At 47.8% G+C, this 26,267-nt stretch overlaps 9 protein-coding genes across 9 annotated transcripts; 5 read left to right on the top strand and 4 right to left on the bottom strand.

Moving 5' to 3' along the window:
- Positions 1-496: 496 nt before the first annotated feature.
- Positions 497-1,267, bottom strand: PADG_01162 (uncharacterized protein; the record flags this gene model as incomplete). The annotated part of the gene is made up of 1 exon (XM_010758329.1): positions 497-1,267. One exon carries the CDS (start codon positions 1,265-1,267, stop codon positions 497-499), a length of 771 nt encoding a protein of 256 aa, XP_010756631.1.
- A 1,746-nt stretch (positions 1,268-3,013) lies between these two features.
- On the top strand, positions 3,014-3,786 carry PADG_01161 (uncharacterized protein; the record flags this gene model as incomplete). Its single annotated transcript, XM_010758328.1, has 3 exons — positions 3,014-3,125; positions 3,204-3,280; positions 3,394-3,786. The coding sequence occupies 3 exons, from the start codon at positions 3,014-3,016 to the stop codon at positions 3,784-3,786; spliced, it is 582 nt and encodes a 193-aa protein (XP_010756630.1).
- Positions 3,787-4,697: 911 nt separating this feature from the next.
- On the top strand, positions 4,698-6,301 carry PADG_01160 (uncharacterized protein; the record flags this gene model as incomplete). The annotated part of the gene is made up of 2 exons (XM_010758327.1): positions 4,698-4,962; positions 5,088-6,301. 2 exons carry the CDS (start codon positions 4,698-4,700, stop codon positions 6,299-6,301), a joined length of 1,479 nt encoding a protein of 492 aa, XP_010756629.1.
- Positions 6,302-7,068: 767 nt separating this feature from the next.
- Positions 7,069-7,839, bottom strand: PADG_01159 (bifunctional uridylate/adenylate kinase; the record flags this gene model as incomplete). The annotated part of the gene is made up of 1 exon (XM_010757846.1): positions 7,069-7,839. The coding sequence occupies one exon, from the start codon at positions 7,837-7,839 to the stop codon at positions 7,069-7,071; it is 771 nt and encodes a 256-aa protein (XP_010756148.1).
- A 2,696-nt stretch (positions 7,840-10,535) lies between these two features.
- PADG_01157 (uncharacterized protein) lies at positions 10,536-10,715 on the top strand (the record flags this gene model as incomplete). The annotated part of the gene is made up of 1 exon (XM_010758326.1): positions 10,536-10,715. One exon carries the CDS (start codon positions 10,536-10,538, stop codon positions 10,713-10,715), a length of 180 nt encoding a protein of 59 aa, XP_010756628.1.
- Positions 10,716-11,962: 1,247 nt separating this feature from the next.
- PADG_01156 (uncharacterized protein) lies at positions 11,963-13,702 on the top strand (the record flags this gene model as incomplete). The annotated part of the gene is made up of 3 exons (XM_010757845.1): positions 11,963-12,469; positions 12,559-13,026; positions 13,091-13,702. 3 exons carry the CDS (start codon positions 11,963-11,965, stop codon positions 13,700-13,702), a joined length of 1,587 nt encoding a protein of 528 aa, XP_010756147.1.
- A 1,568-nt stretch (positions 13,703-15,270) lies between these two features.
- PADG_01155 (condensin subunit BRN1) lies at positions 15,271-18,209 on the bottom strand (the record flags this gene model as incomplete). The annotated part of the gene is made up of 3 exons (XM_010757844.1): positions 15,271-17,271; positions 17,340-17,949; positions 18,121-18,209. 3 exons carry the CDS (start codon positions 18,207-18,209, stop codon positions 15,271-15,273), a joined length of 2,700 nt encoding a protein of 899 aa, XP_010756146.1.
- A 421-nt stretch (positions 18,210-18,630) lies between these two features.
- Positions 18,631-20,452, bottom strand: PADG_01154 (uncharacterized protein; the record flags this gene model as incomplete). The annotated part of the gene is made up of 2 exons (XM_010757843.1): positions 18,631-19,542; positions 19,682-20,452. The coding sequence occupies 2 exons, from the start codon at positions 20,450-20,452 to the stop codon at positions 18,631-18,633; spliced, it is 1,683 nt and encodes a 560-aa protein (XP_010756145.1).
- Positions 20,453-22,267: 1,815 nt separating this feature from the next.
- On the top strand, positions 22,268-25,394 carry PADG_01153 (uncharacterized protein; the record flags this gene model as incomplete). Its single annotated transcript, XM_010757842.1, has 2 exons — positions 22,268-22,513; positions 22,590-25,394. 2 exons carry the CDS (start codon positions 22,268-22,270, stop codon positions 25,392-25,394), a joined length of 3,051 nt encoding a protein of 1,016 aa, XP_010756144.1.
- Positions 25,395-26,267: the final 873 nt, after the last annotated feature.

Raw genomic sequence — 26,267 nt, 5'->3', positions numbered from 1 at the left:
GTTATATCAAACATGTAAATTTCCAAAAGAGGTAGAGGACAGACAAAAAAACTGAAAATCCCGGAATAGAAAATCAGGAGACGGCGCACAGAATATATACAAAATATAAAATAAGATAGGAGAATAGTTCTTTGTGGGAACAGCACGGGATATTGTGTATGGATGAATGATCGATGCAATCGTCGGAGGAAATTTTGGTGGTTTGGGTTGGGCCAGTCGGGCCGAGCAAGTTACCTCGGCATCCCGACGCAAGCCTTTACTCCGGCCAAATCAAAGTCAAGTCACGTATAAGTCTAAATATTTGCGAAGCTCTGAATTTGTTGGTTGTTGGGTTGGGGGAGAAAGTGGAGGTAGAATGAATGTATAATATCCATGCTATATCACATAATAAACACGAATTCCACAGGTTCCATGACTACTCTATGCTCTATACGTTGAGATATAGAAATTAGCCCTCTATATACACACACCCACAGAGAGAGAGCCTAATGCAGAATCACAACTTTCCCTCCCTCGACTGCACCCAAACCCCATATGCCTCTGTACAAACCAGCTTCCTCTTAACCCACTCCAACTGTCCCACCCCGCCTTTGCCGTTGCCTTTTCCTGTCCCCTCCCCTTCCTCCTGCACAAGCTGCCCTCTCATAAAAAACCTCCTCCCCTCCCTCACCACACACCACGCCTTCACAACCGCCATCCCCGGCACCCTCACCGGCCTCCGATACCTCACATCCAGCTGCGCCGTATACAACCTCGCCCGTTCCGCCTTCTCATTCTCCCTGTAGCCAGGGATATGCAGCGAGACGGCCAATGACATCACCTCGTCGAGCAGCGTGGCGATGACACCGCCATGCGCCGTGCCCGGGTGCCCGCTTATGCCCGGCGTGGCGAGGGAGAAGAGAGCGAAGAGGTCGACTTTGTTAGATGGGATGGGGCGGCCTGCTGCTGGTGCCATGGGGCCAGTAGCGGGCGGGGGAAAGGGAAGAGGTTGGTGGGTTGGCGGTTGCTCAATTGTTTTCTTGCGGAGGGTGAGGCAGTGGGGGATTGTGGTTGGGGAGCCGATTGTGCGGGCGAAGAAGGCGTCTTCGCCGGTTGCTGGGTCGGAGGTTCGCGAGTAGGTTTTTATGGCGGCGTGGGTTGGGAGATTGAGGAACGTGGATGTCCATGGGTCTGATTGGAAGTGGGAGAGGGTTTCTGGGGGGATGGAACCTGGAGGAGTAGATGTAGGTGTGTAAGCGGAAGAGGAGGATGAGGATGAGGACGACATGGTGCGGTTGCGGTGGTGGTTTTTTGATCCCTTGCTATAGGAGATTCCGCCAGTTACGTTGAGGGAACGGAGAGGTTGTACGGATGAGTTGGAGGAGGTTAATTGGCGAATTGAAGAATTTGGGGAGTGAGGGAAACAGAGGCCATCAGTTTCACCAAAGGAACAACAACAACAACAACAACATTTTATCCCTCTTTTTCTTATTGTTTCCTATTCTCCCATCTCTCTTTGCTTTTCGTCTTTTCTTCCACGGCTCTGACACCGGATTTGGCCTCGGCAGTTTTCAGGAACCGGGAGTTTAAGTTAACTAACCTTAAGTTAGTTAGTAAGAACCTTCAGCCCCATTCGAGCGGTTGGATGCAAATCCACTTGGGATGTTCTTCTCAACCCAGCCATATCAGCAGGAGGAAGTTGAAGGTTAACAATGGATCGAAATCATCTTTCATGTATCCATCAGGTAGCATGAGAAAGGCCCATCAGCTTCTGGAGGCATATGGAGGGGCTCCATTACGGGGGACCCCTCGATATATAGCCGAACGAGTTCAGAAGAAGAAGAGAGGGGAAAAAATGACAGAGAAGATTGTGTGAAGAGTGACCCTTGAAAAACCAGATCCCTCATCTCCACTGATAACAGGCGTAATAAACCATGAGCTTCTTGGCCCGGGAGCTCACTTTCATTTTATGATGAATTCTGTGGCTGTTGGCACCACAGGGACTAGGGAAATCCAAGGACTAGAAGAGGGAATTTAGCCTGTTTTGTTGGATTCTAAGGGGGTTAAATTATCTCCCTGGACCCGCTCCCGGCAGCATCGCATCGTTCCAACCCAAGCGTGGTCAACGTGCGTGTCAGTGGCAGCAGAGCCTACTAACTAACAGCACAGGAGGACAGCACAGGGTTAAACCGCTCCCCTTACACCAGCCCCCTTTACACCCGCCCCGGCCCCGAGCAGGAATTAGCCGGTGGAACGAGGGAGGGCTTCCTTCTTCAGCTTTACGTTTGCCTCTCTCTCGGGGGTTGTTTTTTGTTTATATTTCTTTTTGTTTTCTTTTTGTTTTGTTTTCTTTTTCTTTTCTTTTTCTTTTCTTTTTCTTTTCTTTTTCTTTTTCTGCTGCTTCTTCTCTCCCTCTTTTTATCCAGCGTCATTCATATCTAATAAATATATTCAGAGCCCTCAATGTAACAAATCACATTCTTCCTGGCTGATAATAATACAAGGCTGACTGTGCCTTTACTCTCTGCCTGTGTTGTTGGTTCATTGGTTACCGTTGCTGCAGTAGTTATCCCATCAACCACAAAGGCGCCCCCGAACCCCCCCCCCCCCCAAAAAAAAAAAAAAAAAAAAAAAAAAAAAAAAAAACAAAAAAAACAAACGGGCCACGGCCACGGTGATAGATAACTAAGATCCATCCGCAGATCTCTGCCACACTCCGTGTGTTGTTGATAGGTAGCTCCGTCAGAGCAACCGCCACAGCAACAACCGCTTCCGCAAGCGCATCAGTCTCACCGCAACACACAAATATCCGCCAGCTCTCTCTCTCTCTCTCTCTAAACCTCTACCAATTCTCTTCCCCTTGGTCTCATCCCAAATCTGTTGTCGTCTCTGGCTGCAGCTCATTACCGCGATTCCCAATTGATACACCCCTCATATCCTTTCAGCTAGCTTCAATTGCTCTCTGAAGCTTTGCTCTACCTCTTTTCTCTTCTCTGTCTACGGTGATACTTGACAACGCAACACAGCTACCATCATGTTGCTCTCCGTTCTCCTCTCTGTTGTGTCTCTGCTGGTGATGACGGGTATCGCTGCCCAAACTTTCCCCCCTGATTTCAACCTAGGTGCTGTCCCGACCGACCAAAAATGTTAGTGACCAGCAGCTTCCAGGAATTTGTCTTATTTTCGCGTTAGGGGGCATGTGTTGCTAACCAATTGGTTGTCAGATGCCTGGTGTGATTCCCAGTCCGCCGCTTGCCCTGCCATCTGCCAGAACTTTGCCTCGGTCAATAAGTGCAGCGCAGTATGTATCCAATCCAATGCATCCAAGACCCTGTCTCCCATTCTCTTCTTGGTGTTCCTTCCTGCATCACATATCAAGTGTCGCTTTGAGATAATACTAACCCACCGCATCAGAGTGATCTGAGCTACACCTGCACCTGCGGGGACGGAACCACCCCCGACCTGACCAAGTATAAGAGCACGATGCCGTTCTTCATCTGCACCTCGACCTTTGCCCAATGTATTGCAAGCCACCCCGATGACCTGATGGGTCAGAGAGCCTGCAAGGAGAACCAGTCCAAATGTCTCGGCACTCAGGATCCTTTTAAATCAAAGGGGGAGATCACTTCCAGCGCCAGACCAACCAAGACCCAAGAAGCGCAGATCTCAAGCAACATCCCCACCGTCACCCAAAATACAAGTTCCTCAAAGACCAGCAACCCAGCTTCCACCCTCCGTGTGCCTCATGATTCCTCTGCTAGCATCCTAGTTGCCGCTTTCCTCGCGGCTTTCAAGCTTTTCATGTAGCCGCCTGACTGTGGCAGACTCCTGACCGTGGTGTTTATGTTGTTTAGCGGACAGAACCTTTCTTATTTTTAATGACGACGATGAGATGTGTTCATGCCCTGTTGATGTGTGTGCAGGACTGGAGTAAAGGGTGGGAAAATCAGGAATGGTTGAAGGAAGAAATGAAATGGTCGCAGCAAGATAGATGCCTCTTGCGATAATGATTTGTTTTTGTTTTGCTTGTATGCTTGCTCACCCTATATTTCTTAGCCTCCTTAAACCTCAATGCTATGAGCATTCCTTTCTTTTCCTTTCTTTAATTTCCAGATGGTGCTCCGTAGGTGTTCATGATGAGACGTAATGCGTGCATCAGCCACTGCAGCAAAATGGTAGTGATGGCATTTGATTTGGCTGAATATGCCTCCCGAAATTCTTTGCGGAAACAAACCAACATGTCCGAAATAGTTTTTGTGTTTCTGTCCCAGTTTTTATTTAGGCGCGGGTCAACTTTAGAGCTCAAATGATACATGTAATGACGTTTGACTTGGGAGGAAATAGACTGAGTGAATCCATCTGGTGGTACACAGAAGATGTACTAGTATTATCCTCATTATCTCGGAGTAAAATTACTATCAAAATATTCAAAAGGATTTTACTATTAAATTTACATTATTTTAGACTATCTTTTTAATTTTCTTAATTTTTCCTAATTTTTACGCTGCCATTTTGTGGGGACAGAGCTCTCTGTTGCCCGCCAAAAGATACATCGCAACCTCGCCAAGACCGCCCACACATCGAAATTCTCGAATTCCATCAAACCAAAAATCTTCCATTCCGCAGCCAAAAGAGACACGCTCCCTTACCCCCAGCCCAACCGCAGTATCCAAGATTAGATACAAGCCACCATTTACACTCCCTGCAGCACCTTCAGGATGGCTGCTGCACCCAACACCCTCCTGGTCGAGGGCTCGTTTACTGAACTGGCCGACGAGCTGGCCCAGTACATCGATGCCATCCGGAAAACGGACAGGGGAGTCCAAGCTGAGATTTTTCCGGCTCTCGAGGCTCTGCGTGAAAAGGAACAGCTTGAGGAGGAACCCAGTCCCGCGCAGAAGCAGCAGATTCTTTCTCAGAGGGATGAGGTGCTGAAGAAAATTGTGGTCGCTGCTGCGGCCTTGAATGCAGCGCCGGAGAAGGGTGAGTGAGGGATGCCCCCTAGATTCTCAATCGCAACTTTTCCCTTGGCCTGAAACATTTTATATATCTGAACAAATAGACTAACTCATGAATTTTTAATTTTTTTAATATAACAAAAACTACAGAAATATCCACTGCCTACAAGCTGCTCATTCATCTCATCCGCCAATCCTCGTCGGTGAACATGTTCCTCCCGCGAGTCTGCAGCTACCTGGCCAAACCCTTCACCTCCTCCCCACAGAACAGCTCAACCTTCTCCATCTCCATCCTCTCAACAATCTTCAACACCCTCCCCCAACAAGACATGGGCCGCTACCACGTCTTCCTCGCCATCCTCGCTGTCATCCGCCAGGCGCCTTCATCCCTGGCCTTCGCCGCTCTCAAGTCGCAACTTAACACCCAACTTCCCTCCTGGATCTCCTCCTGGGGTCTGGACGAAGAGGACCTGCAACGCCTTCACCTAGCCATCTCCGACGCAGCTAAGGACGCCGGCGACCGTGACATGGCTCATTCGCACCTCGTCTCAGCCCTCCAGGCCATCCCACCCTCCGAATCCTCTACCCCTGAAGCGCACGACATCGCCCTCCGCGCCCTCCTATCCGCCTTCACCTCCCCCTCCGTCTTCGACTTCACCCCCCTAACAGCCAGTGACGCCATCCAATCACTCCGCACCACGGAACCGCACCTCTTCGAGCTCCTCGAGATCTTCGCCGCAGACACCCTAGACGCCTACGAAGACAGCATAAAAGCCACCCCGCTCTCCTCCATTCACAACCTCGCCGCCTCCGCCGACATCCTGCAGACAAAAATGCGCCTGCTCACGCTAGCAAGCTTGTCCTCCACCACCCCCTCGCGCTCCCTGCCATACGATACCATCGCATCAGCCCTGCGCATCCCGCGCGACGACGTGGAGAAGTGGGTCATCGACACCATCCGCGCGGGCCTGGTGGAGGGCAAACTGAGCCAGTTAAAGGGCGAGTTCCTTGTGCACCGCGCGACGTACCGGGTGTTTGGAGAGAAGCAGTGGGCGGAGGTGCAGGGGCGATTGATGGTGTGGAGACGCAGTCTGGAGAATGTGCTGGATGTTGTGAGGAATGAGAAGGAGAAGTTTGTACGCGAGGAAATGGCGGCGGCAAGTGCAGCGGCCGCCGCCACCGTTGCTGCTGCTGCTGCCAATGCGGAGGGAGGTTCGCAGCAGAGGGGTGGTGGAGATAGGAGGAGAGGTGGTGGACATGGTCATGGGCATGGTCATGGCCATGGGCATGGGCATCATCAGAGACAGCAGCAGCAGCAGGAGCATCAGCCTAGGGAGGTTGATTTGGTTGGTGGAGGTGATTAGGGATATTTTCTTTTTCTTTTTTCCTTTCTGTCTTTTTTATTACCGTTTTCCCTTGCTCGTTGTGGATTAATATTTGTGGTTTTAATCTGCTGACTCTTTTTTTTCTTCTTTTTATTATTATTATTATTATTTCCTCAGTTTTCCCTTCGAATGGTGTTAAGAAATGACCATTTCTGCTCTCTTTCAATTGCCATCCAAAATTCTATCCTTTTATTGTACCTCTCTTCCAGAGAGAAAAATACAGCTTGGGGCTTGTCTTGATCTTTGCTTTTCCTTACTGCTTTCCGGAGTGCCAGAGTTGGACCTTGTTCCCGTCGAATGCAACGACTTAGAGATTAGTGAAAATGAGATAAAATTGAGGAAAACGAGGAACAACAAATACGATAATTTTAAAAGCATAGATGCATTCGAACTCATGCTTTGTTTCTATGCATCTCCATTTTCCCAAGCAGAAAAGCAGACTCTACCTGCCATTCTATAGGCAAACACTAGGTGTGCAGATACATCCTGGGGACAGAAATATCCAAATATAAAAACCACATAGTCACTCTTCACATACTCAGGTTCTTTGGGTAGAGAGCGTTTCTAAAGTTCAATATGCATGGGGAGGAACCTTCCGTATATCTAATTATATATTAAAGTAATTTGAAAGAAAATGAAATGACTAGTTAGGAGATTTATCGATTGACCCTGCAATCCAATGCTCACAACAAAAACAAAAATATATTATCAGAACACACACACAACTGTTAGAAAAATGAAATCAATCAGTTGTCCACATTCACCCTCTTAATGCCCCTTCTCACCAGCCCCTCCCTAATCTTCTGATAAACCTCCTCCACACTCCCCACTGCCTCAACACTTATCACCTTCCCCTCCTTCTCATAATAGTGAATAACTGGCATACTCGTCTCCTCAAAGACCCGGAACCTCTTCCGTATAGACTCGATATTATCGTCATCACGTCCGCTCGTCTCCCCACGCTTGAGCAGCCGGTCCAACATGACATCCTCGGAACAGCGGAGGAACAGCGTAGCCGTGGACGGACATACCGTATCCTCGAAGAAGGTCGCCTGGTCCATCTTGCGCGGGAAACCGTCGATCAGGAACCGCGCTCTCACTTCACTATTATCGACATCCTGCTGCTGCTGCTGCTGCTGCTTCTTCTTCTTCTTCTTTTCCTCCTCTAATATCTGCCCCATGGCATTGGACAACAGCGCCACAGTGATCTCCATGGGCACAATGATGCCCTCGCGGATATGGTGGCGGATCAGGTCACCGTACAGCGAGCCTTTGCGTTGTTGCTCGGCTCGCAGCAAATCGCCAGCGGACAGATGGTTGAACCCATAGTCGCGGACGAGGTTTGCGGATTGCGTGCCCTTGCCGGAACCGGGGCCGCCAAGAACGAAGATTACGGTTATGGAATCCGGAGAGAATTTCGGGGTGGAATTTGTTGAGGATTGGGGTGGGGGTAGTTCGGCGGGGATTGAGGTTGTGGGTATTTCAGTCATCTGTTGTTGTTGTTGTTGTTGGGACATTCTTCGGGAGGCGAGATTTCACGAGGAAGACGTAGGAGCCGCTGCCGATGAGGATGATTAGGAGGCAGGGGATGATTTTGAATTCTGAAGAGGGTTTCTGGGGTGGTTTGTTCGGAGAGGCGGTGGAGGGGAAGGGGAAGGAGAATTGAGAGCGGGATGAAAAGGAAGCAAGCGGTTGTTTGAGGATGGGAGAGTCGGACACAACCCGGTGTGGAAGATTGAGCCGCGTGGAAGCAAGGCGAGATGTGCTAGTGAGCATACGAGGGAAAGAGAGCGGCATTCCTTGCTACTTGACAGTGGTAAACTGGAATATAAAGAGAAGTTGAACCGTTGGGTGTTGTTTTTTTCGCATGGACGGTTGGTTTGAGGAAAAGAAATATTTTTCACGGAAGCTGGTTGGCTGGAAAAACGCCGAGGACTTTGCAATTATGTATGTACCTCACCAGCAGAATTTGGTCGGGGGGTACATGGGTGTTCCCATTGGCACATACAGCTGGATATTACAAATTTACCAAAAATATTAAAAATTTCCACGAATATGGCGTCCTTAAAGAGTGAGACAATTGTTCTATTTATTCCATCATTGCGTTGGCGAATGCTGTGATATTTTGATATCTTTGGGCGGCTGTTTTCTCACGGGTAGTTAACGAAATAACTAGTTTATAACAAGAAATAGGAAGAGATATTTAGATATGTACACTACTGCTGGATGTCAATGGTATAGTTAACATCTCATGAGCATAAGGGCCGAATAATTCGATCTCTAGATGATGACAGGATACGCTTTTATACCAGGCCAGCTACGTCCACCTCAATTCCCCGGCTCTATCTCAAAAATATACACACTGTCGTCTTCTCCTCCAGCTTGCAGCTTAGCAACGGTTGACAACGCGGTCCACACCCGAGAGAATGGCACCCCCTGACCGCTTCAGACCGTTCATATGGAAATTAGATGGCTCCCCGATTATATATAACCCAAAATGACAGACATAACTTTACGCTCGGTATCAGGGATCCAAAGCAGGCGACAAGTCCAGTATCTGGGAAACGGTGATTCAGCTCCACCCGAGTTACTATCCCCCACCACTGTTCTGAAGCCGATAGCCAATGTGCTCCGCTGTCTGGAAACAGAGCACTCACCTGGGTAGCATCAGGGACATTACGCACCTGAAGCATAGGTTCAATACAAGTGGGACATGGAATGAGCCGAGCGTGTCTCGCGCAATGTGAATCAACTTTCCTGGAATCGCGACTCGACTTGCCCTATGAGAGAAACTGAAGCATCCTCCCTTTCCCTTCCCAGATCGGGGGGTACAAATACACGAGATTAACTGTCTGCGTTATACAAAGAAATAGTGTTTCTTTCCAACCAGCTAAAGATGCAGAGGGAATTTTGCTTGTCCTGGGAACCCTTGCGATGGATGTGAGGATTCCATATGCTTCCTCGCGAGGGGTTTGAAATACCTATATGGTATTTGGTCCTCCGTCAATCTCCTGACATCATGGACAAACTCTGCATCAGAAGAGAGGTCATGTATGTATGTCCCCTGACGTCCGTACATGAATGCATGCCCAATACATGCAGAAACAAGAGCAAACTAGGAAGCAAGAGACTGTGCAATCCAACTCAATGGGATTGTTGCTGAACTGGCGTCTGAAAGTCCAGTTAAACTACAAACCACAGATTGATCGTTGTTGATCTCTGGAGACCAAGATAAGATTATGGGGCATCCATCAACCTTAAACCATCAACCTCGAAATCAAACACGATCATTATTTTTGCAACTGGTTCAGTTGGAAATACAATAACTTATCTCAGCCGCGATGTTAAAATAGTGTATTATTTTCGGAGTTGTGGTTGATTGTGCGTTTCGGAAATTTTGTTCGAAAGCCAGGCAAAAATCCTGGTGCCAACACAGGAATGCAGTCTATCTGCGATCCACAGATGGATTCATAGATGCGTCCACTGTGCCGAAGTTGATGGCATATCCATGAATCCAAACTGTGCGCATTAAGCCAGGAATAATGCGCTTATCGCCATTTCACCACATTACCACATTGAATACAACATTGTTTCGTCTTGGCTTTGGGCATAGGCAAGTGACGTGTATTCATCAACGAGCTAGCTACTGACTAGTTCAATGAACTCGCTTGAAGGATAAGCAAGCCCTGCAAAACGTCCTCAATCTTGGAATATTGCCTCCCTTGCAATCAATGACCGTAACATTCAAACACGATAGCCCCAGCTGTTAACCCTCGAGGTTCAGGTGCGATTACTCAGGCCGGAAGCTCACTTCTGCCATATAGTTATGATAAGTTAGGAGCCACCACAGTGCGGGCTCAATATGAAAATCGGATCGCCGAATAATAAAGAAACCAAAACATTCAGACCCCACTGAGGGAAATTTTGGCTAGAGCAGTGGAAAGTGAGCTTCTTTTGTTTCTTTAATCGTGCCAGATATCTAGCTGTTCTATTCATACTACAGCATTCTTCAACCCTTGCTCCCATGAACATCCGTCACACTTGCAAGTGGAACTAGTTAGGGGAAACGGGGAACCCTCGCACCAGCCCACTGAGCCTGTCTTCCCCGCCTCTGTGATCAACGGGAATCTCCCACTCCAGCCTTGTGATTGGTGGCTTTCAATAGTGCTTTTCCTGCACTTTCACCAGTCGCACAGAGCACCAACCAAACACCATGTGCGATGGAGATGTTCCCTCATCGGTCGATCCATTTGGTCTGTTTACTGGCTGTGATTGGAGTATCCCTGCCTCCTTTGCCGCTGAACTAAAGGATGTTCAACTGGAGGTTCTGGACGTCCATTGGCCGGCGGTTGCCAAGTTGCCAACAAACATGCAGTTCACTACCCGCCTATGAGCTGAGGGGAAGAAAAGATGCGTCCATTTCTGGGCGCTAAGTTACGGTCGACAGAGATTTGTGAGTGGAGAAGATCATATTTGATTGGGGCAGTCTTTTCGTCAGCCAACGAACGGGAAGTCGGAAACAAGGGACTGATCGAGGCTGTTGCATGTAACCGCCGACAAGGACAGTCAGAAATGTGAGAACCAAGAACTCGCCCAGGACGGTCAAGCTGCGGCCACCGACCGGGCATCCATGGATACATTCGTTATTCGCTGCAAAGAGGGATGAAATACAGTCCTGGCCCTGTTTCAACCTTCAAGTTGTTTCCCCTCCATTTTTCCTTTTCTCTTGCCGATCTTCCTTCCATCCTCCCGTCTTATTCTCCTCAGATCTATTTGGAGATTGCGAGTTTATACTCCCGAATGAAAACTCCTAGTTAACCCCGTTCAATCCACACAACCCACCCGGGCGCTTAACCAGCACTTCCTTCGCCAGCATTGATTTTTTTTATTGGTTTGCGCAGAACCGAGTCAACGTCTCCCATATCCTCCTCTTCTAAGCCCTCTCCCTCCCTCTTCCCCGTTTCTCCTCATCTCTCGATTTGACCATTCAACCTCGCTCTTCTTACTTCCCCTTCCTCCTACCTATCAACCCTGATTTCCTACCATTTACATTCTTTACTCTGCGGCCGGCATCGCGGATACAATCAGCACTCTTACTCTCCAGAGCTGAGCTTAGTTGACCGACATAATTAATGATTCGGTAAGAAGAACGAGAAGAAGTTCCATTTGGCAGATATTTCACAGAAGACAATAATCTACTTCGTTCATCCAACATTGGTGAAGATTGTGATACTTTCTATATATCACCTGTAGCAGGTTTGCTGGCGTTCCTTCACCAGGTATGCAACTTGAACATTTGATTCATTCTATACTTTACTTTTGGCTTTCGATGCCATTGATCTACCTTTTTCAGAGACATAGATTGCTGATAGTTATTCCCCTTTCAAGAACATCGTTGTCATTCCATTGTTCAATAATAATATCGTTTGAGGCTGCCATTCTCCCACGGTTTGCGAAATTCGTACTTCTTCCCGCGTATAGCCTGCCATCCGTTACTTCCCCTCGAGCTGGTCTCTTCGACATATACCTCATCATCGCGAGTCCGAAGTAACCCACACACAGTCATATCTGTGGTGGTTTAAGGAAGGACCTCGACGATAACCAACAACCCTCGAGCGACGGCGACACAAGTCTTTTGCTATGACATATTCGAACTCCAGTAGCGATCACTTTGAGCAGTGCGAGCCAGTTTCCCCCGTAGACATTGTTCAGCCGCAACGTTCCAAGGCTGTTGGTTTTACGATGTCTTCTGACAAAGATATGAACGAAAAGCAGGAGAATCCTGGTGCCCCTAGCCTTAAATCTCCCCGGACAGCTCGTTTCGCAGAAGCCACATCAGTCCATTCTCCATCTGAACCTTCTGGACCATCTCCATTTGCGGATCCGCCCTCTATGTCAAAAACCAGCCAGCATGCTCAGGTCTCGGACCTCGGCTTTGGATATATGGCAGAAAACAAACCTGATCGTAATGAAGATCAATCTCAGACCGGAACAACCCGGCTAAATCCTCCAAACTCACCCTTAAAAAGTGCCATGAAATCCCCTGGTGCTGCTGGCCGTTCACTCATGCTCAGTCCAACCTTCCGTGAGGAGCAGATACTCGAGCACCATGAAAAGGACACAGAGAAGGCGAATGCAAAAGATCTTGTACGTTTCAACACCTCATTTCTCCAAATGTGATTCATTTACTTTTTATCCCTTGGATTTCCAACAATTTGGCACTGACATCGATTAAGAAAATCAAAACCCGTGTGCGACTGGCGAAGTTAATGCTTCGTGGTGTCAGCTTCGGCTGCAGTTTGATCATTCTCTCCTTGGTAGCGACGAGCTTTGTCATTTTTAATGCTACAAAGAATCTGGCCCAGAAGAACAGCTTCAATGCCTGGGCGCCAAACACTCCTCTGTGGCCCCAGATACTCATCCTCTCTATTGCCTCGATATCTCTACTTTTCTGCATTGGAGTTTTCTACGGCTACTTCCGTGGCGGCCACAAACGCGCAGAAAAGGTAGCCGTTTACTATACCGTTTTCTCTGTCATGTTTTTCATTGTCACGCTAGTCATGTGGGTTACAGGTGCAGCTGTGCTTCAGAATAGCAAACAGTCTAACGGGAACAAAGACATCTGGAGTTGGGCCTGTGCCGAAGGTCCTAGAAGGGAGTTCTACAAGAACGAGGTTGATTATAAACTTGTTTGCCGCATGCAGGTGAGCGCGGGCTTATTCCTTACCATTTTGAGGGGGGGAAAAATAGAGCTAATTTCTTCTTTAGGACTGGGCACTTGTATGTTGCGTCATTGAGGTTATCATTGAAGTGCTTGTCATCTGCATCTATGCCGTGGTTTTCTACCGCTTCTACTCGAAGCGCAAGCTCCGCAAATCCATGGATGTGCGCGACAAAGCCCGATCTGATCTCTACCTTGCCCAACTCCGCAGCCAGTCTGCTCCCAATACCCCTGGATTTGCCCGCACGCCTGGGTTCGCATCACCACCAATGAGTCCCATGAAGCGAGGAGATCCTTATTCCAACGCTGAGGATGGCTATGCGACACAGTACGCAACTCCCAAATCCCCAGAGGCCACCTATGCTTCTGGACAACGACCGTTCCAACTCCGCCCGCCCCCAATCCGTGTCCAAGATGCGACCCCCAAACTTTCACAGGATGAATTCATAACACCGATGACCCCGACCACCCTTGAACGAAGGAACCAACATGTCGATGCCGCGCCTGGTGAGCAGATATATGCAAGCGTACCAATCCCAGGCGCTTACGCAACGCCCCTTACAAGTCCCAGCTTCGCTCCGACAACTCGAGGCAGTGACGTCGCCCCTGGAATGGCAGTAACCACACAAGACCGCATTGTGTCATCTCCAAACTCATGATCTGCTGAAATCTTTTAAATTCCGAAAGAGGTGTGATGAATCTCCCCAATCGCCAGCTTTGCACATCAACTTGTCACGCTGAGAGATAGTCACATACTGTACAATATTTTATTTCAAACTGCATATACCGGGAAGAATCACATATCTAGATGCAGAAAGAGAACAAGCCCACTCTTTCATAGCCAGTCGTCTAAGTCTGATTTCACGAAATGAACAAAGGGAATTGGAATCGGGAACTATTATTAGGTTGGCTTGGGACGCCTGCTTACTGTTTGTTATTTCGTGGCTCATGGGGTGGCTTCGACCCAGTATTCCGATATAGGGAGAATCGAGGTGCATTTGGTGTTGTTCGGCTTTACTTCATCTTTTATTCTTTTAATATATATCCATGATTAATATTGTTTGGGAACTTTCCTTTGTCGAGCGAATTTCAAAATACTGACCCCTTTCCATCTTTTTGAATAGTTGCCTGTGAACACCATGCTTTTTCCTTTTGTGTTTTTGAGTTATAACTAGCCACAGAATTTCCACGGGGGATATTAATCGGCTGCTTTTGGTGACGAGATGATGATATGCAAGAGGAAAAGGAGATGGCGAAGTTGAAGTAACCTGATTATGCTCTATACCCCATTCTTTTCAACTTTTCCTTAGTTGAGCTATTTTTGGATATATATTTTCACTTCAACGCTTACCACCTCTCTGTGCTAGCACGCAAATTTCCTTCCCCCCCCCCCCCCCCCCCAACATGCATATTGTTTTCATATGGCCATCACTCACCCCTCCTTTGATGTCCCTTTTTCCAGTATATATCTCGATGATATAAGACTAAGAACGACCAATCGAACTGAAAATTTGCTGACCGAAACGAGGGTCTCTATGACGCTTCGAGCCGGCCAAAACCTAAAGTACCCCGGGGATTAGTGAAAGGAAAATAATATCTTGCCTTTCACGCCGAACTCAACCTTAACAGGACGATCCTCTGCGTCGGGGATGTGCGCGTTCAAGGGTGGCTCCGCAAACGAAAACACTATATATCTGTCTGTATTAGAAGTCTCACCTATATTGTTCATCTGGCCAACAGCCTTAAAAATCCCGCCTATTCATGTAGATTTTTAAACTTCCTTCGGCGCTCTGTTTTTATAGATTAGGTGTACAGGTCAGACACGGGAGAAACCATGGATTACATATAGCAATTAATATAACCGTGTCACCTTTGAAGAAGGAAAATCACCTGGGCTAAATATCGGCCAATTCCAAACGCCAGTAAACAGAAGGGAAATAGGGAGCAAAGGAAAAGCAGACGAATTCTATGAATATGTACCGATCCGTTAAACCAGAAATACGAAACAAAAATTGAGACAAAAAGGGAAAAAAATATCCAATATGTATAAGATGAGAAGAATTAGACCTCAATTCTTCTGCACTGTACCATTCCAAAGAACCGTCTCGCGCGGTGGTAAACATTGCTAGACCCAGCCTTCTAGTAGGGTAAGGGAATTTGCAAACTAACTCAAACTGTGAAAAAGGAAAACACACATATCTGTCCACCTAGGAGACGGATGGGTACTTTAGACCTCCCCTTCAATAACAGCGCCTCCATCCTTAGTAACATAAATTTCCTCCAGTCCATTGTTCTCCCATCCATCCATGCCGCCTTTGTTTTGCAGGACAAGGCCTTTCTCATTAGCCAGATGGAGCAAGCAGATGAAACAATAGGACGTGCTAATATCACGCAACGCTTGTTCAGGATAGGAAGATTTAAGCCCCTGCATTACGGATGTAAATCGAAGGACCCCGCCTTCCGTACTGGTATCATCTTCTGTTGGCTTAGGGATCTTTGACGAAACGGAGCTTGGACATTCCGTGTCATTTTCCCCAGGGACGGGCGTTAGCGAGCTTAGAGATGTTACGGCTGCTGAAGGTGAGGCTGAACTGAACGATGACGATGTGATTAATCGGTCACCAATACCTCTCCACATTTCTTCCTTCAGTCGCCGTACGTCAACTTTCTTGGCCACTCTTGCGTAGGCCACATATTCGGGGCGTACTCTTCGACCACCTTGAGTGACAAGTTGAGAGCCAAATCCACCAGCACCTGTCAGTGCCCCACCGGGAGTTGCAGCAGCATTTAACAAAGCAGTGAGCCCTGAAAGACCACCTGGTTCGCCTGCAGAAGTGCCTGGCGGGGCGTTAGAGTCAATATTGGGTGAAAAAGCTTCTCTCGCATCAGCGAATGGCATATTTTCGTCGTCATCATCACCTCCCAAAGGAAGGCCGTGAGGGAAGGCAAGACCCTCATCATCAGCAAAGAAGTCAGCGTCATAAGCACCGGTAGGAGCAGCACTCTCTTCCAGGCAAGTTTGTTCACCGCCTGCTTTGTGAGCAGCCCAGAACGCCTCGTCCATTTCGCTGTTGTTGACAATATTTTGTTGGCTCATATTCTGTCGACTTCTGGCAAGAGATCGGAATCCCATTCTAGCCTTGGGCTTGAGGAATAAGCGGAGAAGTTCTCGTGAGTTAAAGTGTTTATCGTCTGGCAGAAGGTTCCTGCCTTTGGTCTTCCATTGTGCCTTCGGCAAGGATATCGCTGAGTTAGAGCTTGACGAAGTATAGATCATCTCCGCGAGCGTTGGATCAAGGGGTGAAGCAAAGTCGATTTCAAAAGGTTCCTTCTCTTTACGTATCCGAGGAGGTGCACTAGATGCGGTGGTTGTCTCTTTGATTCGTCGAATTTTCCAATGTTCGGGGCCTGCCCAATTCTTTTGCAAAGCATTATCGAAATAACTAAGGATATTGTTATGCTCATTGGTGGCAGGTTGATGAGAGAGAGAGATAGTATATGGATCATTAGAATCAAAATCATCCATTTCCTCATCACCACCATCGACACGATGGACTTTTAACATGGGTTCAAGCGCAGCGTCCCTAGCCCATGCCTCACCACCTTCACCGAAGCCCGTATCGCCTCCCAAGTCGAAGCCGGTTATCGTCACATCATCATCATCATCATCATCAAATCCAACAGCGATATCGTCATCGAGCATGATTCCAGAGGCTTCTCCAACTCCTCGTTCAGACTGGGACTTGTCCTGTCGCCAATCATCAGGTGCACGTAGGAACGGAATATCAAGTGAACCACTGGGATCACCAAGATCGAAATCCTTCAGGGAGGGACAGATATCCTGATCATCCAGGCTATCTAAGCTTGAAAAGAATTTGTTGGCTAGGGGTCCAAGGTCAATTTCAATGTTTTCGTCGTCCCAATCGCCCTTTTGTGCTGCGGGAGAAGGTTGCGGAGGTGCATCGGTTTCAACGGTCCCTTCTCGATCATCATTTTTAGAGGTCCAATCGCCATCTGCTGTGGAATCTCCAGCATCGTCGCTGCTATCAAATACAATTCTACCGGTGCCGTCAATCGAGAGGTGATTGAGAAGAAGTCCCTTAGCTCCACCCTCATCGAAATCTGCGGAAGCTTTCTTGAATAGGGGATCCACTGAAAATTCTAGTTCGAACTTCTTTAATTGCAGAGAGGCAAACGACGGAGCCAGGGTATTTTCGTGCGATCGGGTCTGACACAAAAAGCATGTAAGAGTTCGAAATATTAGAGGATCTGAACCAAAAGAATATCGAGTCGTACCTTTTTTTGCTTTTTTCTTTTCACACCGTCTTCCCCAGTCTCTTCCTCTTCCTCATCGTCACCTCCTTCGCCGCCATCTCCTTCATCCTGCTGTCTCTTCTTATTATTGCTATCTGCCAATCCGCTCAGTAACTTGCCAGTCTCAGTAGCAACACTATCCACCCGACTGGTGTAGATTTTCACGCATCCGTCGAGCGTACAACTAGCTTTCTGGAAATTGACACCGTCGCCTTCCTTTAGCAGGGACATGTCGTGGAAGTAATCAATGAGGGCGAAATTCCACGAATTCGTCGCATTAATTTTGTTGTCAGTCGCCATTTTCATCCATTCTTCGAAGTTCGCGAGAATTGGTACTCGTTTCATTGGCGTGACTGCCCTGCCGTTGACAATCTGCCGGCCATCTGAATCTGTTTCTCTTGCCCCTCGTGTGCCGGAGCCCCGTGGGGTAAGTGGACTGATGCTCGATGCTCTTTCGTAGCTGTTGACCTTGCGAATCGGCGGCATAGGGGTCTTTACGGCGGCTTTAATTTGGTTCATTTGGAGATCATGGAGGGCCTGGCGGGACTGAAAGCGCATAACTTTCTCGCCCGCATCGTCGTTGAGTGGGATCCTACAGTTTTGGCGAAGATATAAGTAAGGGTTATTATTGACTCCGCGTCAACAATCAATATACAACGATATAGTTCTTCCCCCCCCTTTCTTCCCCACTCAGCGCCTTCCTCCTGCGCACACTCAACATACAATCCTCTTTCGCCCCCTTTGGGAAAAGGCAAGAGCTTACTTCATCGGAGAACTTTTATGCGGCGTCGTGGCTTGTTTGGAGGGCCCACGACCATGTCCCTTTTGCGGGGGATTCACGACTCGAGGCATGGCGGGTCGCAAGGGAGGGTGGTTGTGGGAGGTGGAAACCGAGAAATGGAGATAAACACGGAAAAAATACAAAGATATTGGCAGGAACTAAATTTGTGCTGTCATCCCCGGTCGCGATATATGGTTCTCGTTAAGCTACTGAAGGAGTGGGGCGCGGATATTCGATAGGGTTCCTGACGGCACGTCGTCTGTTTCTGTCGCAACAACGCGCGAGCCTTTTCGGAACAATCATCAACATAAACATTCGGGGCGCTGTAAAGACCACATGCGCAGCTATGCTTATATCATCAACATCACGTGATTGAGGTCATGTGATGACTTTTTAGGTTAACCAGCAACCTGTTGATATGTTCTATTCAGTAATCAGAAGCAGGATTAATATTAATATATATACACATATATGTATATGGGATGCAGTTATCTAGCTACTAGTTATCGCGTAGCAGACGCTCAAAGGATCCGACCTGTCGACTGAATAAATTGGTTGAACCACCGCATCTCGGCTGATGTTTTTACTCTTCCCACTGCTCTCCACTTGTTCCGCAGTAGGCACGCCGTCCACATCTCCATTCTGTGGCATGTAGATATCATCTGGCAAGATAGCACGTTCTATCCGCGTTTCCGTTGCAGGAAAGACGTACGACAGGGACAAATACACCAAGCTCGCACCCACTATCCCCACGAACCATCCAACTTGATACACATGCACACCCACACCAGGGTCAATGTTGTGGTTAACTGAATTGAAAAGCCCAGGCAAAGTGGGAGCCACACCCACGACAAACGCCAAAATAGCGCGCCAGTTGACACCATTGGTGTACCAGTAGATGTTGTCCGGTTGATAGAGCGCGACGCAGTCATATTTTCTCTCCTTGACAACCCAAAAATCGAAGAGCATGATGCCCGCGATTGGCCCGAGAAACACCGCATACGCGGACATGAAGTTGAGGAAACTACCCGCGGATTTGAGGATTTTCCAGGGCAGAAGGGTCCACGAGAGAAGCGCACAGAGCAATTGCCCGCGTCGGATGTTGACAAAGCGAGGGACCAGTGCCATGAGGTCATTCGCTGCCGATATGGAGTTGGCGGAGATATTTACTCCCAGGGATGAAAGCGCCAGGGAGAAGGCGCCAAAGAACCGGCAGGCCCGGTTTTCCCATAACGAAACCACGACGTTAGGATCCCACGGAATATCGGCTAACTTGTATTGCGATTGCGCGGCAGAGGACACGGCAACTCCAATGAATGAAATGAAGGTGAATACAATCGGAAGCATCGGGACGTACAGCGCTTGCCATTTGACGCTTACCCGTGAGTAACGGGAGAAATCAGCCTGTATTTTGACAGGTCGAAAATGTGTTAACTCGAGACATTCTATATGTCCCAGCGCGCCGCCTCATGTGACTGCTTCGATCCACTTGAAATGTAATTTTGACCGAATCAGGTAACATCAAGAGAAAACTGCTACTGACCTGGTTAACACTCAGCGTGGAAAAATTACCTATGACTGAAGTCAGGCTGGCCAGAAATGCCCAACTATATGCTGGGCCGGAAACCATTCGTGGCTGGCTGAAGATTTCTCCCCCGTTGGTCGACTTAAACGCCCATATCAGCATCGCAATCCACGCAATAGGGACAAGCACTGATTTCGCCATGAATAGCCACCGCAGGTTATTTGGATGCATGCATAAAAATGGAAACTGAATGACGAAAAAGATAAGGTATCCAACCATGCCGTTCGTCGTAATACCCTGGCTCTCTGGGATGTGATTTGGCAGCCTGAGAAAGCTCGGCCAGATGGCACCGATCATGATTCGAACGGAATTGCCTCCGTTGACGTTTTGGATCGCGAACCAGAAAACGGCCAGGATCACTCGTGAGATAACAGCGATGAACGATCCCCGGAAACCCCAGCTAGCTCTGGCGAGAACAGGGAACGGGGAATGGTAAATCACCCCAGTCGCGCCATTGAAAGCAATGACCCATGATATGATGAAGAATGCTAGCGCGACGATTCCCAGAGACTCACGCCATGACAATCCGACAGCTATGATGCCGCTGGCAAACTGCCAGGTTCCAATGTTGACTGCATCGGAAATCCAGTAGGTAGTTAAACTGGCTACTCCCCATTTGCGCAGGTGACGTGGGATCGGATCCAAATCTCTATTCGTCCACCGCATGTTTCCTTCAGCAAAGGCGGACTGAGGCTGCTCAACATGAAGCGAAGGCAACCGAAACTTCATACTTGTGTGTGAGAGAAGATGGATCAAGAGCACACAACGAATGCGGCCATGCCATTAATGAAATAAACGTCCCCTGATCCTGCGTCATATATCAGCAATAATGCAGGGTTTGAAATAAATAAAATAAAATCCAGAACGACCTGCAACAACCGCGAACCGAACTGCTGCATCGTAGGGCTGATCATTCGCAAATTTGGCTCTGGCGAATCGTGGGGGAGCATTTTGGCCACGAATCGATAAGCATGCAGCAACTTTACAGACTAGTGCGACATGAGACGATCGACATCTAACATTAAAAGCCGGTAAAATTTTGACTATGTTTGGAATAGTTCAACTTATCAAAACCGATGTGAACTATATACGGTCAACCAAGGAGATGGATCGAGCTATTTAGGATCCCTTGATTTGACCATACTTGTTATTACTCCTGCTTAAAAGCATGATGATATTGCTCCGGGGCGAACGTTGAGGCTGATTGCCTCGGAGAGTTCTGCGTTATGAGTTGCACCATTTGTTGGATGAATTTCTGCCAGCTAGAGGATCACACTGTCTGGCTCAGGATTGCTCGAATATCAGCCATAGTCTCTTGTCATCCTGTCGACCAGCATAAACCAGCGCATATGAACATAGGGAGTGGAAGATATGGTACACAAACCGCTCGCCGGGCTGTTAGTACTCGGGCGAGAGACTACCTGCGAATCTGGGCTTTTGTATATATTTTCTGCATGATTTTTGGGACGATAATAATTTTTAGCATCTGTATTTTTATTTGTATTTTTATTTGTATTTTTATTTGTATTTTTATTTTTATTTTTATTTTTATTTATTTATTTATTTAATTATTTATTGGTATATCGAAGATGCGATTTGAGGGTTTGTGAAGTATTGCCGGGAATGAGTTAAAACTACGCATGAAGTATTGGCAAGAGAAACAAGAACATCGTACGTATTGGACTCTATGACTCCTCCATTATTCCCACCAACCATGAGAACTTCTGACTTTGCCCCCAGTGCTCCGAGAGAATTTTTGCAGAGTAACGTCACAGACTTCTGCGGGTTTGATTAAGCATTGGGATGGATGACAAATGTACAAAGTATGGTAAAACCAATGACTGTGGGTGTTTTACTAAGGCGGGCTGCTTGCTGTATTTCTACTATGGCACGTTAGTGGGAGCCTGCAATTTGCCCTGAGATTCCATCTTCTTTTCTTTTTTTCCTTTTTTCTTTTTTCTTTTCTTTTCTTTTTTGCCAGCTTGCCACTAGTTAAGTCAATGATCCATTAAGAGACACAAAAGGTAGGACATTCCAGCATATTCCCAGCAATATTCCTGTTGTTCAAGGATGCTTTGCGGAGTTGCAGTATAAGGTACAACGGATGCCGCGGATGCAACGGACGGTGTAGGCTTACTTATCCCATTGCCCCCCGTCCCCCAAAGGTTGTTTTCTGGAGGCGAGTTTGATATTGCTCGGCCACGGTAGCTCGTTTCTTGTCGTGGTGTCTAGTTCGTTCGACCCTTTTTGCACTGCCACTCTGGAGGTTTCCCCCCTAGTGAGTAAGTAAGGGGGAATGAGTGATATCACGTGATATCGATATACGTCAACCTACTCTTAATTTCTCGAAATTGTGGAGAAACCGGTTTACAAAGAAACACCGACGGACTAATCAGCTCCGCGCAACAAAGTATCAATTATGACAGGTTCTAAGCATCATCAGTTGGATCACTTATCATCCTCATGACCCTATAGCCATCCATATCGTGCAATAGACCGAAATCTCCAAACACTTAAGTTGTGGTCGCCCATGATGCATCTACGATGGCTGCAGCGCCATCATTATTGCTCCCCCGAGCACCCGCTCTCCGCAGATTTAAACCTCGTTATTCGAGCAGATCGTTCTATTTGACTCTTCTCATCCTTTCAGTTCTTGTTGGCGCGAGCATCTTGTTAACTACAGCTCCAAAGCCATCCGAATCACCCGGGATATCATATCTTAAGAAGCGGCACGATGTCGTTCTTGGGGGATTTTACGGGCTGGTGTCGACGGAAGAGGACTTAGACCAGGTACGCATCCAGAAAATGTTCCATGTTCCTGTCATGTGCACGGAACTGACGATCCGTTAACTGTTGCTCTCTGTAGTGCAATTTGGTCCATCGAGCCCAAGACCAATGTGCCTTCGTCCGCCAATACTGCGCCGATCATGAAGTAGGCCTTTTCTCCTACCTACAGCTCTACTTCTGCAAACTCGCAAACGTAAAACCAATCGCGCTTGCCATTCTAGCCGTATGGCTGGCAGTCCTTTTCAACACCATCGGGATTGCCGCCAGCGACTTTCTATGTGTCAACCTAAGCACCATCGCGAGCATCCTGGGAATGAGTGAAAGCTTGGCCGGTGTTACTTTCCTGGCCTTTGGAAATGGCAGTCCCGATGTATTCTCGACATTTGCTGCAATGAGCTCGAACAGTGGAAGCTTGGCAGTGGGTGAACTTATCGGGGCAGCAGGATTTATAACAGCTGTTGTGGCGGGATCGATGGCATTGGTAAGACCGTTTAGAGTGGCGCGAAGGAGCTTTGTCCGTGATGTCGTATATTTTATTTTTGCTGCTAGCTTCAGTTTGATATTTCTAGCCGATGGGAAACTACACGTATGGGAATGTGCCGCAATGATTGCATTTTATGGATTTTACGTCCTTATTGTCGTTACTTGGCATTGGCACTTGGCCAAGCAAAGGCGAGAGCGGGAGAGGGATATGGCTGCGAGAGCTCATTTCCATATACCCGAGAACCAGGAGCTGGAGATCGAGGAGCAAGAAGAGGATGATGATCCCGTGGCTGGGCAAACCCGACCCCTGCTTCATGGAGCCTCAACAGAGGATTTTGGGGCTTTGGAACGTGGAGATGTACCCGCCTGGAGGATAGATGATGTTGATGAAGATGCAGACACTCGAGATCTCGCCCAAATCCAGGGGAGCATGCGAATCAATTGCCCTACAATGGGCCAACGACGGCCTACCGTCACTCCGATCCGGCCTAGTTTGGTTGGTGCTCTTGAATTTCGCTCCGTCTTATCTTCTCTGCAAAAATCAAGACTGCAATCAGGGCCAATCCATCTTCGAAGTTACTCTGATGAAACTACCTTTGCAGAACCGCCGAGGGACACCCAGTCGGACCAGGTGCGCCACTCGCATGTTCGATCCTTTAATACCCGTGTGCGATCTGTTTCTGCCAATGACCCCTCAAATCGTGTCATAAACAGGCAAGATCCAGTTCCACCGAATGTTGATTTACTGTTGACGTCCTCCCAAGCTGGTGTCCCGGATGAGCAAGATCAGGGAATTGGTGGCTACGCTGCAACGGCCTCGCATTTTGCACCACCAGAAGGTCTCACTGCTTCGCCTGCGTCAACTGCCTTTCCCTCAAGATCGCAGAGCCCAGCTGTTCGTGGTCAACCCGTGTCCCTAAACCTATTAACGCTTCCGGAACAAGATTTTCAGTCTCCTAACTATCTCTCTGAACCAACTAAATACCGCGATAGTGATATCGCACGATCTCCAAGATCCAAATTACTGGATGATATGTCCGACTCGCGATCAGTGTCGTCGCCACAGAGCTCGACCAGCCCCTTTCCTCCATATTCAGACAATTTTTCAAGCCGTTCACAATCACCTATTCCACATCCTCAACGTACGGATTTGTCCGTTGCATCTTCATACACCCATCGGGGATTTGCGGACTCCGAAATGGAGCCCAAGCCAATAAACTGGTGGCCATATAGATATCTGCCCTCCCCTTACGCGATGGTTGCAGCTTTGTTTCCAACCTTATATGGCTGGCAAAGGAAGCCTATATGGGATAGATGTCTTGGAGTAGTTGCCGCACCCAGCGTATTTCTCCTAACTATCACTCTTCCTGTGGTTGAGCCAAAGAATTCAGAGCCTGAAACGTATTCAGAACAAGATCTTAACGGCTCCGGACCCCAGGATGACGGAACAGGCCTTCAACCGACCCATTCTATGCCTGACGTTCAGATAATGCCCGTAATACCGGATGCAGATGAATTGAATGAAGATAATGGCCGCGATGCAAGGTCGTCACCCCTCACAACTGAAAATCGCCATCGACAAGACTCAGAAGCCCCCGTTCCCCCAAGACAGACGATAGCAGAGCAAGGCATGCCCCCATTACCCAAGGAATGGAACAGATGGCTTCTAGCCATCCAACTTCTTATGGGCCCTTTTTTCGTAACACTAACTGGCTGGTTAACTCTTGACGGCGACCTCAATCCGCGAAACCTCTTCCTCCCAGCCCTCATCGCTCTCGCCATATCCTTTATCCTCCTCACCACGTTAATGCTCAGCACCAAGCACGGCAACAACACCAAAATCCCGTCGCGCTCACGACCATTCCTCGCTTTCCTCGGTTTCGCCGTCTCCATCGCCTGGATATCAACCCTTGCATCCGAAGTGGTGAACCTCCTAAAGGCAATCGGCGTCATCCTCAGCATCAGCGACTCACTCCTTGGCCTGACCATATTTGCCGTGGGTAACTCCCTAGGCGACTTGGTCGCTGATATCACCGTAGCACGACTGGGATACCCCGTAATGGCGCTGAGTGCCTGCTTCGGCGGACCGATGCTGAATATCCTGCTCGGGGTCGGTGTGGGCGGGCTGTACATGACCCTGCACCCCACCAAGTCATCACCCAGCTCTGTTAGCAATATTGTAGCTCATTCTCTAGCAGCCACCTCCAACGCGTACGAAATCGAAGTTTCCACAACGTTGCTGATAAGCGGCGCGACATTGTTGGCGACGCTTCTTCTGGTCCTTATCCTCGTGCCGTTGAATGGGTGGTGGATGGATCGGAAGATCGGCTGGAGTTTGGTGACATTGTGGACTGTGACTACTATTGCAAATGTGGTTATGGAAGTAATGTCTACAAATTAGGTCAACGTGGCTATTATATCCGGGTAAATTTATACGTGTTTTAACTCCAAGCATCGCCGGTTTGCTTCTCCGGAAATAGTGACATCTGGCCTTGGTTCATTGTTTTTCTGGTATCCTTTTATTACCCCCTTACTTAGCTTTAATAGTCTCTTTTTATGGCATTTGATAATGAGCATCTTGATATTTTCGGAAAATATGTCGCCACTTTTCTTTCACTTTTGGAAGAGCTAGTCACTTCATATCCTATTCCACTAGCTTCCTTATAGAAATCCTCTTGCCTCATCTCCTCGCTTTTGGCTTTTGGTTCTCTTTTGGTAGGCAAAGGTATTGTTACAATGTAGGTATGTAAGGTGGGTTACCTCATATGGATACCCGACTACGAAGCTCCCCTGTTGCAAACTTCCTTACATAGGCATTTCTGCATGTCAATTCTGGCTAAGACTTTTTTAAAACATATGCAATAAAAATAAACAAACATGAAAATTACGTGCTCTACCAGGTAGGTAGGGGTTTAGTCAAGTCTTAAATGGAAATGGTACACTTTCACTAACTATTTTTAATCAAACAACCGATCTCCGTCTTATAATCTTGAGCTGGGGGCTGAAGGCACGCACGTCCATGGAATCAGATCATTTATAACTCAGATGCAATAGACCCGATCCTAAACAGTCAATCAGCTCGATTTCACAAATAACAAAAAATAGGCTAGGACATGGAAATATTATTACCGGGTCTCTCTATCAAGAACCAACGTATAAACAACACAGCAATCAATTCAGAAACCTTTCTCGACAAATCAATGTCAAAAACTATAAAAATCAAACTATCAACTCAATCAGCTATATAAATATAACACCAATAACCATCTTGAAA

This window comes from Paracoccidioides brasiliensis (assembly GCF_000150735.1).
Source record: "Paracoccidioides brasiliensis Pb18 unplaced genomic scaffold supercont2.1, whole genome shotgun sequence".
Lineage (NCBI taxonomy): Eukaryota > Fungi > Ascomycota > Eurotiomycetes > Onygenales > Ajellomycetaceae > Paracoccidioides > Paracoccidioides brasiliensis.
The sequence above is the reverse complement of the archived record's forward strand: the minus strand, read 5'-3'. Positions and strand labels throughout refer to the sequence as shown.